This window comes from Abramis brama (genome assembly GCF_963993115.1).
Source record: "Abramis brama genome assembly, chromosome: 3".
Classification (NCBI taxonomy): domain Eukaryota; kingdom Metazoa; phylum Chordata; class Actinopteri; order Cypriniformes; family Leuciscidae; genus Abramis; species Abramis brama.
The window spans coordinates 7,201,865-7,219,844 of NC_139965.1; the positions used below are offsets into that span (position 1 = coordinate 7,201,865).

The window sequence follows — 17,980 nt, forward strand, 5'->3', positions numbered from 1 at the left end:
TAATAAACTCAACCCTCATTGTTCAGTTCAAACAGCAACAGATAAAAGTGGCCCAAAACAGAGACATTCAAACATGCCTGCCTATCTCTGCCGATTTCAGAGTCTCCAAATGAATCCATTCTGCAACTTTTAAATACATAATTCAGTTTTTAAAAACGAAATTATAGGCTTAAGTGCAGGATCCGAAAGTTGGTCGTTTTGTCGCAATGGTTACACACACACACACACACCGTTGGCGGTGCACTCAAAGTCATCTGTCAGTTGTGCAGTTACCCAAAATCTCCTGAATGAAGTTAAAACCCATCATGTCACTGATATGTGTTTTTTAAATCAAATGATCAAAGTGCTTGTTGCCACTGCGATCAGTGGCGCGGATAAAGTGTTTTCTCGTGTGGCTCGCGCACACGCCGCACTGTCTTCACTCGGACGCGCGCTTCAATTCGTTCCGTTGCGGATAATAATGTTGCATTATCGAACGTTGTGTCGTCGTGGATATTGTAGTATTGTATTGCTAAATCCCCCGACCACTATGTCGGTCTGAGACAGTGAGATCTAGACAAGACCGAGAGGTCCGAGACCAAGACAAGACCAAGACCAAAGACCGTCAAGGCCGTGACAAGACAGAGACCACGTAAAAGTGGTCTCGAGACATACATCACTACTTCATAGTTCCCAAGAAGGATGGGGGGTTGCACCAATTTTAGATCTAAGGCACTTGAATCGGTCTCTAATGAGATTCAGGTTCAAGATTCTCTCTATTCCCATCATCGTAAGTCAGATTAAATCTGAGGATTGGTTTGTCACAATAGATCTAAGTGACGCATTCTTCCACATATGCATCCTTCCATCTCACAGGAAGTTCCTTAAGTTCTCTTTCGGGGGCGAAGTCACCGAATATATTTTCCAATATTGGGATCTCCCGTTCGGTCTAGCTCTCTCCCCTCGCACGTTTACCAAATGCATGGATGCAGCTCCCCAGCTCCACTGAGGCTTCAGGGTATCAGGGTGCTAAATTATATCGACAACTGGCTTATTATGGTCCAGTCACAAGAGCTGGCAGTTCGGCATCGAGATTGCCCACATCCAGAGCCTGGGGTTGAGACTCAACACCAAAAAAAGTGTGATGGAACCAGCCCAGAGAACCATGTTCCTGGGAGTGATGTGGGACTCGGTCACGATACAGGCACAATTGTCTCCTGCACGGATCGAGTCCATCCTGGCCACGGTGACCAGAATAAAGCTAGGCCAAGCCATCACTGTAAAATGTTTTCAGAGGCAAATGAGGGCCCAGCAGTGGTGGTTGAAAACCAAGGGGTTTTCCCCAAGGGGGATCCCTTTCTGCATGATCAGGGTTACGCGCAGATGCCTTCGTTCCCAATCTATGTGGAAAAAGCTTGGTTTCTGTCCCAAGGCCCCTGTCCCAAGGCCCTGTGTTGGGAGCGTCATGTCGCCGGTAAGCCGTTTCGACAGACGCCTCCTTCATGGGCTGGGGCGTGGTCATGGATGGCAGGGCTCTGAGGAGTTTCCTTCCAGACCTCAGGGGTCGCCACGCAGACAATGTGTCGATGGTCTCCTACTTGATTTATCAGGAGGTTCTGAGATCACGTCCTCTCTATCCAGATTGGCGCATCAGATCCTCCTGTGGTCCCAGAGAAAACTGTTATCTCTCAGAGCAATGCACGTCCCAGGGGACCAGAATCAAAGAGCAGACATCCTGTCGAGGCAGGGGCTGAGGTCCGGGAAATGGAGATTTCACACCAAGGTGGTGAAGTCGATATGCAAGAAGTTTGGCCCAGTGGAAGTGGATTTGTTCACGTCTCGAGGGATGTCCCACTGTCCACTGTGGTTTTATCTCACCCATCCAGCCCCATTGGGGTTGGATGCCATGGTACAGATGTGGCCGAGACTACGCTTGTACACTTTTCCCCCGATTGCTCTACTCTGTGGACCCAGACCTGTGGAAACTTTGGGCCTGGCCCTTGAGGGGGCTCATTACCTAGAGGCTGGCCTTTCAGCTGGAGTGGTTGAGATCATACTCAGTTCCAGAGCTCCTTCCACGAGGAGATTGTACAGCCTAAAGTGGAATGTGTTTCCACTTGGTGTAGAGAGAGTGAGGTGGACACAGCCCGTTTGTTGGTGTAGAGAGAGTGAGGTGGACACAGCCCGTTTGGCTTCAGTGCTGGAACTCCTCCAAGATCGCTTCTGGGCTGGTCTTACCCAGTCCACACACAAGGTGTACGTGGCTGCCATTGTGGCTTTCCAAGCTCCTCTGGGTGATGGGCCTCTGGTGAGACATCAGCTGGTCGTACGTTTCCTCCGTGGGGCTCGGAGGATGAGACCTGCGGCTCGTAAAAGAGTTCCCACATGGGACCTGCCAGTGGTTCCCGAAGGTCTGGTCGAGGCCCCCTTCGAACCTCTGGAGTCGGCTGAGGCCAAGAACCTTTCCTCAAGGTAGATTTGTTATTAGCCATTACTTCTCTAAGAAGAGTAGGAGGCCTTCAGGCGCTCTCTATATCTCATGGGTGCCCGGAGTTTGCTCCGAGCGACATTAAGGCTATCTTGCATCCCAGGCCGGGCTGTGTGCCTAAAGTGCCATCTAGTGTGGCATGGCCTACGGTTCAGTAGGCTTTTTATCCTCCACCTCACGTGACGGCAGATGAAGAAAGACTTAATTTACTCTGCCCTCAGAGCTCTCAAGATTTATGTCCAGAGGTCTTCTTCATGGTGGAAGTCAGACCAGTTGTCCAAGAAGCCCAAAAAGGGGCTTCCCGCATCCAAACAGACCATCAGTAACTGGGTCGTTCAGGCTATCTTTATGGCCTATCAGGTGCGTGGCCGTGAGGGCAAAACACATGGGTGTTTTGTTATGTTGGGCCATGTGCTCGTGTCATTGTCTGATCCCTCCCCCTTGTTATCTGATTATTGTTTGAGTTCATCCACCTGTTCCCTCCTGATTAGTTTCCCCTTATAAGTCCCCTCTTGTTTGCAGTCTGTGTCGGTACGTTGTCTAATGTTTCCTGTTCCCCGTGATCCTCCAGGAAGTTCTTGTTCTGTTCTGTTTTGATTTGGTATTTATTAGTTATGTTTCCCCCTCGTGGGTTTTGTTTTGTGTTTAGTGTTTCTTTTATAAATAAACTTCATTTCTCTGCACTTGAGTCCTCGCACCTTTTTGCATTTATCCCACCGTGACATAACGTACCGACCTACTGAGGACTCAGCAGAAGAAATGGGCATCTTCCTTTTCCCATCTCCCTGCCCTTCTGCTCAACAAGTTGATCATCGTAGCAAACTCATTTCGCTTCAACAAGGGAATGCCAGCGTAAAAGAGTTTGCTCACCAGTTTGTGGTTGTAGCGGAGGGGCTCAACATCAGCGACGCAGAGCTCAAGGACACTTTTAACACCAGCCTTAATATGTCTGTGCCTGCCTGGGAGATGGGAATGCTGGGGATATTGCCATTCTGGCAGTTTGTGGGGTATGTTTACCATCGCGGAAGGGAGGGTGATCTTCCGCCTCTTGGCCCACCTCCCATTTACCTCACAAACTCCCAAGTCCCCAGTCCGCCGATGACCCCTTCGGGGAGAGGGAGGAGGAAGAGATGCTCCGGCCCATCTGCCACCTATTCTGAGGTGGAGGAAGGAGCTACAGAGACCCCAGAGGCGGTCATTCCCACACCGCCTCGTACTCGCCGGTACAGGTGGAGGGCTCCTGTGGCTTCCCTTAGCTCTGTGTTCCCAAGCCCGGTGGTCCCAGAGGACCTGACTCCGGTGGTCCCGAGACGGAGGAGGAGAAGGAAGACCTCCTCCATGGCTGTTCCGGTGGACATTGTTCCGGTGGTCCCGAGTCCAGTGGTCCTAGTTCCGGTGGTCCCTGTTCCGGTGGTCCCGAGTCCGGTGGTCCCAGTTCCGGTGGTCCCAGTTCCGGTGGTCCCGAGTCCGGTGGTCCCGAGTCCGGTGGTCCCAGTTCCGGTGGTCCCAGTTCCAGTGGTCCTGAGTACAGTGGTCCCAGTTCCGGTGGTCCCAGTTCCGGTGGTCCCGAGTCCAGTGGTCCCATTTCCGGTGGTCCCAGTTCCGGTGGTCCCGGGTTCGGTGGTCTTGAGTCCGGTGGTCCGGAGACGGAGAAGGAGGAAAAGGGCCTCTTCAGCTGATTGTCCGGTGGCTCCTAACACGGAGACCATCCCGGAGGTGACTGCCATCACTGATGCACCGCCCAGACGTCCTGCTCTGCCCGCTCCGCCCAGGCGTCCTGCTCTGGCCCCTCCGCCCAACGACCCATCACGTCTGCCGATCCAGAGACTGTTCACGTCACGTCTGCCGATCCAGTGTCTGCGGACAAGATGGATGCCACAGACACTGTTCATGTCACGTCTGCCGAGCCTGTGTCTTCGGACAAGAGGGCCGCCGCCGAGCCTGTGTCTTTCGGACAAGAGGGGCGCCGCCGAGCCTGTGTCTTTCGGACAAGAGGGGCGCCGCCGAGCCTGTGTCTTCGGACAAGAGGGCCGCCACCGAGCCGGTGTCTGTTCCTGAGCCGGTGTCTGTTCCTGAGCCAGTGTCTGTTCCTGAGCCGGTTCCTGTTCCTGAGCCATGGCCGCCCGAGGGGTCGTCTCCGCTGTGGCCGACCGAGGGGTCGTCTCCGCCGTGGCCGCCAGAGCCGTCGTCTCCGCCCTGGCTGCCAGATGGACTGTCTGCTCCGCCCTGGCCGCCCGAAGGAAAGTCTCCGCCCTGGTCGCCGGAGGGAGAGTCTCCGCCCTGGCCGCCCGAGGGAAAGTCTCCGCCCTGGCCGTTAGATGGACTGACATTCACGTCCCTCCCGTCCCTCCCTGGTCTGTCCCTCCCGTCCCTCCCTGGTCTGTCCCTCCCGTCCCGCCCTGGTCTTATGGAGCGTCAGGTAGCCGCTCCGTAGGGAGGGGGTAATGTCACATGCCTATCCTGTCTTGTGCTACACATGGGTGTTTTGTTATGTTGGGCCATGTGCTCGTGTCATTGTCTGATCCCTCCCCCTTGTTATCTGATTATTGTTTGAGTTCATCCACCTGTTCCCTCCTGATTAGTTTCCCCTTATAAGTCCCCTCTTGTTTGCAGTCTGTGTCGGTACGTTGTCTAATGTTTCCTGTTCCCCGTGATCCTCCAGAAAGTTATTGTTCTGTTCTGTTTTGGTTTGGTATTTATTAGTTTTGTTTTCCCCCTCGTGGGTTTTGTTTTGTGTTTAGTGTTTCTTTTATAAATAAACTTCATTTCTCTGCACTTGAGTCCTCGCACCTTTTTGCATTTATCCCACCGTGACACTTCCTTTCAGGGGCCCGATCCAAGAAGTGTGCAATGCAGCAGGATGGGCCACCCCTCAAACTTTTATCAGATTCTATAGACTATAAAATATAAATATAAGATACAATTAACAACCTCGTGGCCTTGCTAACGAGAGCACTATCGGACGGAAGTTCACAAAAGGCCATAACTAATAAAATATATGTTACTACTTGGATTAAATGGTTAAAACATTGGCTAAACCAAATCATAAACACAAAATACTCGAAATCGCTAGTCATTTTACGTTATAATCACAAAAATTGAATATGAATATAAAAAAAACGAATATACATACCAACAGTGTGCATTCCCAATAGCAACTGCTGTGTTATGTTATATTCCGTCAAACCACGTATTTTTGTCTGCAGCTCCCAAACAAACCACATGAGGGCACTGTTTCAACATGAAATGAATAACTGCTGCTGAATTCAGGAGGATTCTATGGTGGCCGAGAGAGCTCAACGCGCTGCAACTGAAGAAAACACATGCAAATAGAAAAAACACCCGCAAATTAAGAAAACATCTTCATCAGTTTCACAACACATGTGTGCTCCAAATACTCACAACACAACCAAATACAGAAACGCGCTGCAAAAGTTCACAACACAATCAAATACAGAAACGCGCTGCAAAAGTTCACAACACAATCAAATACAGAAACGCGCTGCAAAAGTTCACAACACAATCAAATACAGAAACGCGCTGCAAAAGTTCACAACACAAACAAATACAGAAACGCGCTGCAAATAGGACAGAACACAACGGAAATGTTTCCGGGGAACCCAATAAGTGACGGACGGACGGCGGGGACGTGCTTATTGCTCGTGAGCTTTACCTATGCCCTACTCTCTTAATAGGGCAGACGGCAGAGCCCTTGAATTGGGCACTTTGGAGTGAGCGGGGAACTTGTGTGCCATTATGTTGATGAAGGGAGCAACGAAAGACAACGTAATTTCCTCATTATTTTCACCTGGGATGTTTCCATGACAACGCAGCGCGTGTCCATCAGCTGAATAGCTGTTCTTACCAGAAATATAGTATTATTGCTGTTAACATAACTGTTGCAAATAAATGTACATTTTATACAACAAAGTTTTTAAAATATGCGTTATATCTGTGTGTGAGTTTCTCAACTTTAAAACTTGCCGTCTCATATTTGGACCCTAGCTCAGCTGCATTCTAACATTTCTTATTAAACTTATTTTAACATAACATGACACAATGTGTACAATGTAACTGATGTATAGATTAATGTCTTTCCCTCATGTTCTTTTTCTCTATCTTTTTTTATTTATTTATTTTAGTCTTCAGCTCATTGTTCTTTTTAGTATTCTCATGACATTGAACATATTGTAAATATATTTTGTATATTGTATACAAAGTTGTATGTCATAAACGTGTCATCTCTGTATGTTTTGCAAAAAAATAAAAATAATAATAAAAGTAGACAGCTGTTTCTAGCTGTAAGGTGTAAGCACGTCTCAGCCGGGTCCGTCACTTATTGGGTTCCCCGGAAACATTTCCGTTGTGTTCTGTTCTATTTGCAGCGCGTTTCTGTATTTGTTTGTGTTGTGAACTTTTGCAGCGCGTTTCTGTATTTGGTTGTGTTGTGAGTATTTGGAGCACACATGTGTTGTGAAACTGATGAAGATGTTTTCTTAATTTGCAGGTGTTTTTCTATTTGCATGTGTTTTCATCAGTTGCAGCGCGTTGAGCTCTCTCGGCCACCGTAGGATTCACAATAAAAATAAATACAATTCTAACTCTGTTACAATAGCAGCTAGTTTTATTCATGTAGAAATAAAACATAGACTGAAGAAAAATCACATTCACAAGGGTTACGTTTCCGAAAAAGCATTGCAAGTCGAAGTAGAAACATTTGCCATTTGCCATCAATTTGCCATTTTGTAAATTAATGGCAATCAATTTGCCAACATTTGCCATCAATGGTCTCGACAACCGACTTAGCTCATGGTGCTTTTGGGAAACGCAGCCCTAAACAGTGGACTTGACAACAGCAACATTCACAACGTTAGGATTGCGTTTACTGAAAAAAATGCCAGCTAACCTTGTTAGCCACATAAACCGGCTTCATGGTTTAGGCCCCAGGCCACTACATGTTATCATAAATACATAATTATCATCTACTACATAATCATTTTTCACTGCTTTTTTTTCCTATAACAAATGTGCTTTATAACAGTCAGAGAAAAACTAATGTTAAGAAGTGTAACTTTTACTGTTGCAATAAAACTAACAGATGAATAAAACTGAATGAAACAATGAAATATTATATGACTAGAACAATAAAACACTGTTATTGCTTCTGTTTCATGTCAGAGATGTAAATATTGTCCATCTGAACGTCTAAATGTGGACCTAAACAAATGAGTGATGAGGATGTGTTTACATGCAAATGTGTTCATGTTCTATAAACAAACAAAGAACAGCAGGAGTATGACACGAAACAAAATAAAAATTTCAAAATAAGACTAATTCTTAAAAATGTAACATGAGTTCTCGATTTCATCACTTTAAAATAACGAGGAACAGATTGTTTTTCTGAAATAAAATGTAGCAAAATATTATGCTGATATTATGCTTTGCAATGTAGTTAAGAAAATGTAAGCTTCATACACACATGAAGAGTAGATAACACGGCAGACACATTAGCCTATTGCAATGTAATTTAGTTATCATACAACTGCATGGCCAATAACACCTTCTGTAACTATAAGTGTTTCTTGTCATGTGACTGATAACGATTTCATTTCCTTTCTCATACTATGGTGATATGAAATAATCAAAAGGCCATGAATCATTTAGCCTAATTCATAATGCATTCATCTACCTGAAGACCTGACCCTCCTGCTGTGGATAATCAACCTTTTTTTTTTTTTTTTTTTTTTTTATGCTGTGGGGTCGTTCGTGCGTTAGTCTAAAGACCAGCTTAATTTACCAAAACAAACATTTCAGGGACATTGTGAGATACAGTCTAATGTTTTTTTCCGTCTGTGCATCATAATAAAGGCTTTGTGAAACTGCACAGCTTTTCCATTTTTTTTTTACATTACATACTCCTTCCTACACAAACAACGAACACTTTTTGTATCATGTAGGCCTTTGAAAGACGATGAAGCCAATCAGAGTGTGGGCAGGGTGACACGTGCAGCCCCTGTTTTTTCCATTAATGGTAAATGATGGTAAATGGTAAACCAAAAAAATGGTAAACCAAATTCCCTTAATCATCCATCACAATGAGTAAAACCAAGGAATATAGTTCTGATGTGCAGCAAAAGATTGTTGAGCTTCACAAAATAGAAAGTGGCTGTAAGAAAATCGATAAAGAGTTGAAAATCCCCATTTTGACCGGCAATAATTAAGAAGTTCCAATCAACTAAAGATGTTACGAATCTGCCAGGAAGAGGACGTGTGTCTATAATGTCTTAACCCTTTAGAATCTGAAGCTAAAATAGGTGTTTTTCACATATTTAGATTTTTTGACTGTAAAATTCTAAAACAATGTCCTATCTTCATGTTCAAGGTGTCATCTTTTTCAGAAAAAGATTAGCTTTCAACAAATTACAGTTATTGACCAATATTGTGTGTGGTGAGTTTGTAAATATAATTTAAATGGACAAATATATATATATAAAAAAAAAGATAATAAATTTACTTATTTTTATTTAGAAAAAAAAAAGAAAAAATCATGAACGAAAGAAACTAACACGTTAAAGTTGAAGAATGAACTATAATACATATATACAAGTCTTTTTTGTGACATTGGATTGCACGGTTTTCATTTAGGACACTTTTTTTCATACACGCACACATACGAATGCATGCATTCAGGCACGCACACATACACATGCACACACTACATGCTTAGATACGTGAAAGAGTAACAGTCATCCGCTTCCCAAGTTTCACTAAAAATCATCCTAGTCCCATCTTCTGCTGTCTAACACTTCTTTCGCCATGTATTTGTTCGTTTCTTTTATTATTTTATTCAATCCAAAACACTCTAACCTGCCGCGCTTCATATCTCTCTGTTCAATTCCTTCCTTCCTGCGCTGCTGTCATTTTCAGACGGTAATAAGCCATATATTGCCGAAAAGCGCATGTTGTCTACTGTCGGGGCAATTTGAATGGTTTTGATAGTCCAAATGGTTGAAGAGTTACGGTAAAATGAATACAGCTTGCTGGTGTGTGTCGGCGATGACACAGCCGGTTCTAAAGGGTTAATGAACGGTGAGGAGGAAAACTTCAAGGATCACAGATGGAGAATTGCATTGATTAGTTGAGTCTTGGGGTCAGAAAGCCTATATAAAAAAAAAAAAAAAAAAAAAAACCCCTACATCCCCACATGTTGTTTAGGACGATTTCACGAAAAATCCTCCTTGCTCGTCCAAAAACAAACTCCAGCGAATTCAGTTGTCAGACACGACTGGATCCTCAAAAAGGACTGGATTCTATGGGCAGACGAAACTAAAAACAAAAGAGCTTTTTGGCAGCAAACCCACCAGATGTGTTTAGTGCAGACAGGGATGAAGAGTACCCCATGCCTACGGTTAAATATACTGCTGGATCTTATATGTTGTGGGCCTATTTTTTTGCTGGAGGTCCTGGACTTCTTGTTCAGATACATGGTATTATGGATTCTAGCAAATACCAACAGATAAAAAATGAAAACATGACGGCCTCTGCTAGAAATTTTATAATGAGCAGTGGTTGGATCTTCCATCAGGACAATGGTCCAAAACAAACATCAAAATCAACACAAAAATAGTTAACTGAGCACAAAATGAAGCTTCTGCCATAACCGTCCCAGTCCCCTAAACTGAACCATATAGAAAATGAGTGGGGTGAACTGAAGAGAAGAAGCACCAACATGATCTTGTGAATCTGAAGGATCTGGAGAGATTCTGTATGCAGGAATGGTCTCTGATCTCTGGTCAGGTGTTCTCCAAACTCATCAGGCATTATAGAAGAATACTCAGATCTCCTATCTTGGCAAAAGGAGGTTGCAAAAAGTCTTTAATAAAAGGGTGCCAATAATTGTGGCCAACGTGTTTTGGAGAAAAACATTTATTTCATAATGTGACCCCCCCCCTCCCCTCCCCTCCCCCCACCCCCCACCCCCCACCCCCCACACACACACTTTCAATTATTTAACTTCAATGAAAGGTTAGATTTTTGCAATTTTTTTGAATGGAAGATCAAAAGGATAAACATTGCAAATTTATTTTTGTCAGCCATTCCTGATCATATTACCAGGGGTGCCATTAATTCTGACCACAGTTGTATTTTACACACATTCTTGGTTTGGCAGGTGTCATAAACACATTTCTGAAAGCACGCACATACAGCATGAAGATTTCTAGTAAACTCACCTATTAGATTTGGTTGGGAGGGACTTAGTTCATCAATAAAAAGAGTTTCAGTTAGAGCTGACTGCTTCAGTTTCATTTAGAGCTGACTTCAGTTAGAGCTGACTATCATTCAACCAGCCACTCTTCACAGACTCCAGGTGTGTACGAATATTCATCCTTCTTCTAAATAGTACATTTAGGTCTTGAAATTGTTTTACAGGACATAATATTCCTCCTCGTACACCTATATATTTAAATAAATTTGTTTATATATATATACAAATATTACAAAACTGTTTTACAAATAAACATTTATTCCTAAGTATTAATGTGTTATTTTATTGTCAGGAGAACTATATATATATATTAGTGCTGTCAATCGATTAAACAAATTAACTTGATTAATCACACATTTTTTTCCGCAATTGTTGTTTAGTATTAGCCTACATTTTGGTTAACAGGAGGGTGTGATTAATATTTCATAAAAATGGTTTTAAGTCAGTTATTTATATCCTTTGCTGTAGTGTGTCAGTAGGAAATATCAGTTTACATTTCCAAACATTCTTTTTGCCATTAATTGTAATAATCCAGTGAGATTTGTGTATGCACAAGGAGTCTGACAACAGCCGGTATGATCTGATCTCACCATCATCGAGTCCGTCTGTGATTACATGAAGAAACAGAAAAGACTGAGACAGACTAAATCAAATCAAACTGATATAGCTTTAAAACGCATGTAACTTTACTGATGAAGAACTGCACTGCCCATGAGAGTGATATAGATAATCAAAACCAAGCAGATGTCTTGTTCGTATTTGACAGAGAATCCGACTGAGGCAGGAACTGTGATCATGGAGAGCAGCAGCTCATTTGCATTTAAAGGCACATGCACAAAAACAGCCCTTTCTTGACTGTAGTCAGAAATGGGTATTTACAACATGGATTTATAGATCATCTGTGAGGTATTTTAAGCTGAAACTTTACATCTTGTAAAAAGGGGCATAATAGGTCACCTTTAAGAAACACTCCCAAAAGTGCTGTTCAGTAATTTAGAATTAAAGGGTAACTCTCACCAAAATGCAACCTAGGCTCTTTCTGTTAATCTAGCCCAGGCAAACTTTCGTTTAAAAGCATAATTAGAATGGAAACGCCACTTTTAAGTTTTACCGTTTTAGGTTAAAATGCCTTGTGAATGGGAGTGGATGCGGCACAGCATCAAAAATCGCTATTTTTAAAACACTAAGAAGGTTCGACACAACATGAAACTTTGCTGTAAGTCTCACCAGGGGCTCTACACATGAACTCCAGCATTGAGAACATTGTTTGTGTACACAGAGTTTACTAAAAAGAAGGATTTTGAAGATTTTTCATGTTGTGCTTTTAAAGGAAAGTTTGCCTCGGGTAGATTAACAAAAAGAGCCTAGGTTGCATTTTGGCGAGAGTTACCCTTTAATTCTAAATTATTGAACAGCAGAGCGGAGAGCGAGAGTTACCTTTTAATGTAAACTAGAGGGAGTTGGTTAGCTGATTTATCTGAAAGATTTGTGAGAGTCTGGACAACTAGTAGAGTATTTGATCATCGACACAATAAAGATACAGTTGTAATAAAATTAAGGAAATGTATTAACAATAGATATGGAAGAGTAAAAACCACAATGATTAATATTGCTAATAATGAATATGCACATATGATAATAAACAAAAAAGGGAAGTACTGAATTGCACAATAAAACAAATAAAGGATGCAAACACAGACTGGATAAATGCAATGCTGTTGGACTGAATAGAGCAATGGGAGAGAATTGTTTGGGAATACTTCTTATGGGAAACCCCTTAATGGCTATGACCTCAGGTAACTGTTATCTAAGTAAGTTTGAAAAACTTTCTGCAGCTATAAACTAATGTCAAGGTCTCTAGGAAGAGGTTTAGTAAGTTTATATTTAGGTTCCACACAGTCGGAAGTGTAGAACTGTTTCAGAGCTCCGTACGTTAACAATGGAGCGTTTCATAGTTATATAAAGAATATTGAGAGCTAAACTTTGTTAAAACACAAATGACACCTATTTACAATCACAGTAAGGTAGACGAGATACAAGCCAATTTTCCTCAAAACGAGCTTTATAATATAAATTGGTCTCCAAGCAGGCGGCTGAGAGAAAGTCTGAATAAGCGACCGTCTCCAAACTGCAAAACCCTTTTACACATTTTATATTATGAAAAATATTCAATAACTTCACAGTCACCAAATTCAGGTTATTCTACAACACTTAGTTTGATAAAAAATTATAGTTTTTATGATTATTTATTATGAAACAAAACCAATAACCTTACCGTTATTAGAAAAAAAAATCAATAACTTCACTCTGTTATACAGTGTAATTCCATCAAATTCAGTAAGTAATTATTGTGCAAAAGCTATTGTAACTAGTATGTTAGCTGTGTACCAACATCATTTGTGTAAAGAATAGGCCTACGTATTTTTTATGTGCTATTACTTGCCAAACTCAGTATAGTATGACCAGTAGGAGATCATTGAAGTGTAAGCTAAATTTGGTTACTATGACTGGAAATGGGTGTCATTTGTGTTTTAACAACATTTAGCTCACAAGTTATTGATCCGGGAAGTTCGAATCTGTGAATATATTTTAAACTTGACTGAACTCGTAAGCACTCACTGACCGCTTTTATTTATATTTGAGTATATAATAATAAAATATAATAAAATATATTTGAGCAAAAACAATTAAACGCTCCATTGTTAAAGCACGGAGCTCTGAAACACTGCCAGCGGGACATTAAACAGGAAGTGTTTGTCCGAGCTCACAACAGGTTTTGCAAAGGGAATGCAATATATATATATATATATATATATATATATATATATATATCTTTGTGAGGGAACACAAAAGTTGTGAAGAATATTTTTTTTCTCACATTCCAAATTTTTCCCACCACCATGTCCCTTTAGTTTCGGGGATCTGTGGTATGATGAAAATAATGCAAGGGATAGAGAGAGTTTATGGATAAGACTATTTATTCAGCTCTTACGGTGATTTTCTGGAGTGAAAAACTTTATATTTTGTGTGATGTACAATAACCTTCATAAAACACATCAGTAACGATGTGTCCATCATTCGCACGGGGTCCACTACAGGCTTGTACTAATAGTGGATTAAAGCAAGATGACTACATAGTTTACAACAATAATTAAAATAAACTATACATGTTCTATCTCCACGCAGCATTTATTCTATGGCTCTGTGGGCATCATTGTCCGACACCGGTTCGAACTGAACAACTGAGAGTTTCTGACAATTTCTGTGCGTCCTGACACCCAAGCAGGTGACGCCCTCTTCTTGAAAGGGGACAGGAGGCACCAGCTCACTTGCATTTAAAGAGACACACAAAAATATGGCACGTTTTTGCTATACAAATGATAGCATTTTAACATGCTATAAAACATACATATGTGGGGTATTTTGCACGTAAACTTCACATACACACTCTGGGGACATCAGAGACTTATCCTGTAAAAGGGGCATCTGATGTCCCCTTTAACTGATGTTCTCCACACAGGATTAGGCCTTATAAAATTATAACTTGTTGCTCAGTGTGAGTCAGATGTTGATTTTGTAACTGAAGTTTCAGCTCAAAATACCCCACAGATAATTTATTATTGGGTGTTTCAAAAGCCCCTATTTAGGTGTGAGCAAAAATGCACTCTTTTTGTGTGTGTATCTTTAAATGCAAAATAGCTGCTGCTCACCGCCCCCTTTTCAGAAGAGAATGGATCCTTTGGATACTCTGGCAACAACAAAACTAGAGAACCTCTCACAGCAAATATAATTCTCAAAGATAAGTTAGTACCAACTGTTCATGATTCAACTTCATATCCAGAACATGCAAGTATCACACTTCATATTTAGTGAATATTTGCAAATGCCTGTTAGCACGATGTGGCTAAAGTTACTATTGTCTCATTCACAGACAGCAGAGATTTGACATTATTTATATATATATATATATATAAAGACAATTTGAAAACACTCACAAATTATAAAGTAAAGCATCCTCAGTGGCTCGGATGCCAGGAGTCTATGGAGACTCGTATGTTCATTATTACAGCCAACAATAGAAAAGTTATAGATTTTAAACATTATGGGTCCTATTTAAACGATCATGATCTAAAGCGCACGGCGCAAGTGAATGTCCGAATTCACTTTTGTTAGTTTAACGATGGTAAAATGTCATTAAAAAAGCGGCCTAAAATTGTTGCCTCTATTTTCTTAATGAGTAACAGGTGTGTTTTGGGCGTAACGTGAAATAAACCAATCAGAATCTCATCTCTCATTCCCTTTAAAAGCCAGTTGTGCTCGTGCCTTGGCAGATTCGCTATTTTCATGACGGAATTTGCAAGAGGAAAGACTGAACGCATATCTAGAGAGGAAACGGATCTGTTTGTTAAAGCTGTGTGTGTGTGTGTGTGTGTGTGTGTGTGTGTGTGTGTGTGTGTGTGTGTGTGTGTGTGTGGTTAAAGCGCAAATTAAGGGTTAATGCCCTTCGAGGTGTCCATTGTCAGGTATTAATGGACAACGGCGAGTTGCCTCCGCCAAAGTCCATTAATACCTGACAATGGACACCTCGAAGGGCATTAACCCGCTTATACCATGGTCACTTGCCAAATAACACATTTTTAAAACATTAGTTTATATTTTTAATTAGTTTTACAGTCGAAATCTAAAGTTTTTACAAACAATAACTTGGTTTCCCTGGTTATGCCTGACGGTTTATTTAGCAACCGGAGATATTTATAGTCTGTCAGTACATCTGTCAGTACACGATCCGTTCCACCTGCACGATCCGTTTCACGCATGCACGTAATTACGTTGTAAAAAACGTCACGGTTTTCCTACACTATCGGTAACGCATGCGATGAAACACTTGACGGCCAGGCGGCACAACTTGCGGCATATTTGTGTAACGTTAGTTGTATTGTGTTTAACATTTCACAGCGGGTCTATTTTGATGCTTTTAAATGTAGCTTACGCTATGCATTACGATGTGTTTACGTGGTTGCCAATCCAAAATAATAAAGGAGTTGTGAGTTGTTACATGATACATGATCAGTTTCCTCCATACTCTCCTTTGCGATTCATTGCTGTATGGTATTAGGCTTAACTTACTTAACTTGCCGTGTTTTGGTCTGAGGTCAGTAGTATTGTAGGTTTGTGTCTTTTTTTTTTTTTTTTATTAAAAGCTGCTAATATTAGTTAACTTTTAAGTTAAGTAATTTTGTATTAGTATTACTATATAGGCTAATATATATCTATTTAATCTAAATGAGGAAAACAATCCCTTCAATGTTGTTTACAGAAGACAATAAGGAACATAATATGCATTTCTGCCTTGACTATCTGCATTTACATGAAGAAAGAACTACAAACAAGTCTGGGGAAACGTTATAGAGTATTTCAAACTGGCAATGGAAATGACTTGAAAGAAGCATGTGTGCACACAGAAGTGACATGAGACCAGCAGTGGACAGTAGTGAAGTACACTTTTTGAGTATCTTTATTTAAGAGTAAATTTTTCTCTCTCTCTCTCTCTCTCTCTCTCTCTCTCTCTCTCTCTCTCTCTCTCCCTCTCTCTCTCTCTCTCTCTCTCTCTCTCTCTCTCTCTCTCTCTCTCTCTCACACACACACACACACGTACACGTACACGTACACAAACACACACAAACACACACAGAGTGTGGGGTGCACAGTCACCCAGATAAACTCACACTAACAAAATGTATAGAAAAGTATGCGGCCATGTAAACACTTTAATCGCACTAACTGAAGTGCGCGTGTGTTTTTGTCACGCACCTTAAGCGCGTATTCATTTTAAACTTGACATTAGGAAGTTTTCCCTGAACTCTGTCAACACGACTCACTGTCAGCAGTCTGCCTTCATCCAGAAACGGCTCCAATAACGTGACAGCAGTGTATAAAACTGTTACAGGCACCGACATAATATTTCTGTCTTCATCATGGCACAGAATAACAAAATACGTCCATAAGAACCCATTTGTTATTTAATGTATATGCGTGGAACAGATCGTGCAGTGTCGTAAATCGTCGCAAAACAGAATTATCATTTGCGCATGTGCGTTTTCTACTGCGTCTACTACGCATGCGTAGAACGGATCGTGCAGGTGGAACAGATCGTGTACCGACATAGTCCGCTCAGCTTGTAGAACCCTTCAGTTTACTGCCTGTTGCTATGGTTACTCACAGCTAATATAGCCAGCGCATGTATTTATTAATTTCGAACAGTAAACAGTTATTGCAAAAACAGAATAAAAACAACATAAAATCACATTGAAAACAGCTGACAAAAAGCAAAAACTAAGGTATTATTACATAAACTTAACGTTGGGGTTGATCGACGTACCCCGAGTTTACAGGTGGGATGGCACGCACTGTCAGGAGGGTCTGCGGACGACCGCGCACACCGTCCACGTGCAGTCCAATTTTTGTGACCATGCAAATAAATGCACATACAACAGCGCACATGTGACTTGTAACTTCAGTGCTTAACTCCATTAATGAGAGTGGCATATTTAATCTAAATGTGTAAATCGAATGGAAAACAGAGTTTAAAATGATTCTGTTTACTTCATTACTTTGCTCGCACCATGGAAACAGACAGGCATGAATTTGACAGCAATTCGTTCTTCGGATGAGATGTTAAACCGAGGTCCTGACTCTCTGTGGTCATTAAAAATCCCATGGCACTTCTCGTAAAGAGTAGGGGTGTAACCCCGGTGTCCTGGCCACATTCCCTCCAGTGGCCCTCGCCAATCATGGCCTCCTAAAAATCCCCATCCACTGAACTGGCTCGATCACTCTCTCTCCTCTCCACTATAGCTGGTGTGTGTGTGTGTGTGTGTGTGTGTGTGTGTGTGTGTGTGTGTGTGTGTGTGTGTGTGTGTGTGTGTGTGTGTGTGTGGTGAGCCCACTGGCACCGTTGTTCTGTGGCTACTGTTGCATCATCCCAGTGGATGCTCACACTAGTGTTGAGGAGAGATCCCCTGATATGATTGTAATGTGCTTTGGGTGTACAGTAGTACATGTGAAAGCGCTATATAAATGCCTCATTCATTCATTAATGCTGAAAAACTGGTTTGTTTGGTTGTGGTCAGCTGCTCTAGTTTTGGAGACATGTTTACCGGTCAGTCTGCAACTGCTTAATCAGTATTGTTATACAGAAACATATGCATTTACTGTATCCATTAATTATAAGCAAAACTATCCAGACC

The 17,980-nt window shown here is 41.9% G+C and overlaps 1 protein-coding gene across 1 annotated transcript in view; it reads left to right on the forward strand.

Moving 5' to 3' along the window:
- Positions 1-3,226: 3,226 nt before the first annotated feature.
- LOC311078901 (uncharacterized protein) overlaps positions 3,227-17,980 on the forward strand; it is a gene marked incomplete at both ends in the record, with an annotated part of 31,111 nt that continues 16,357 nt past the window's right edge. The window contains 2 exons of the mRNA XM_084107952.1: positions 3,227-3,842; positions 4,023-4,296. Coding sequence (XP_083964078.1) covers positions 3,227-3,842; positions 4,023-4,296 — 890 coding nt within the window. The remainder of the gene's footprint in view (positions 3,843-4,022; positions 4,297-17,980) is intronic.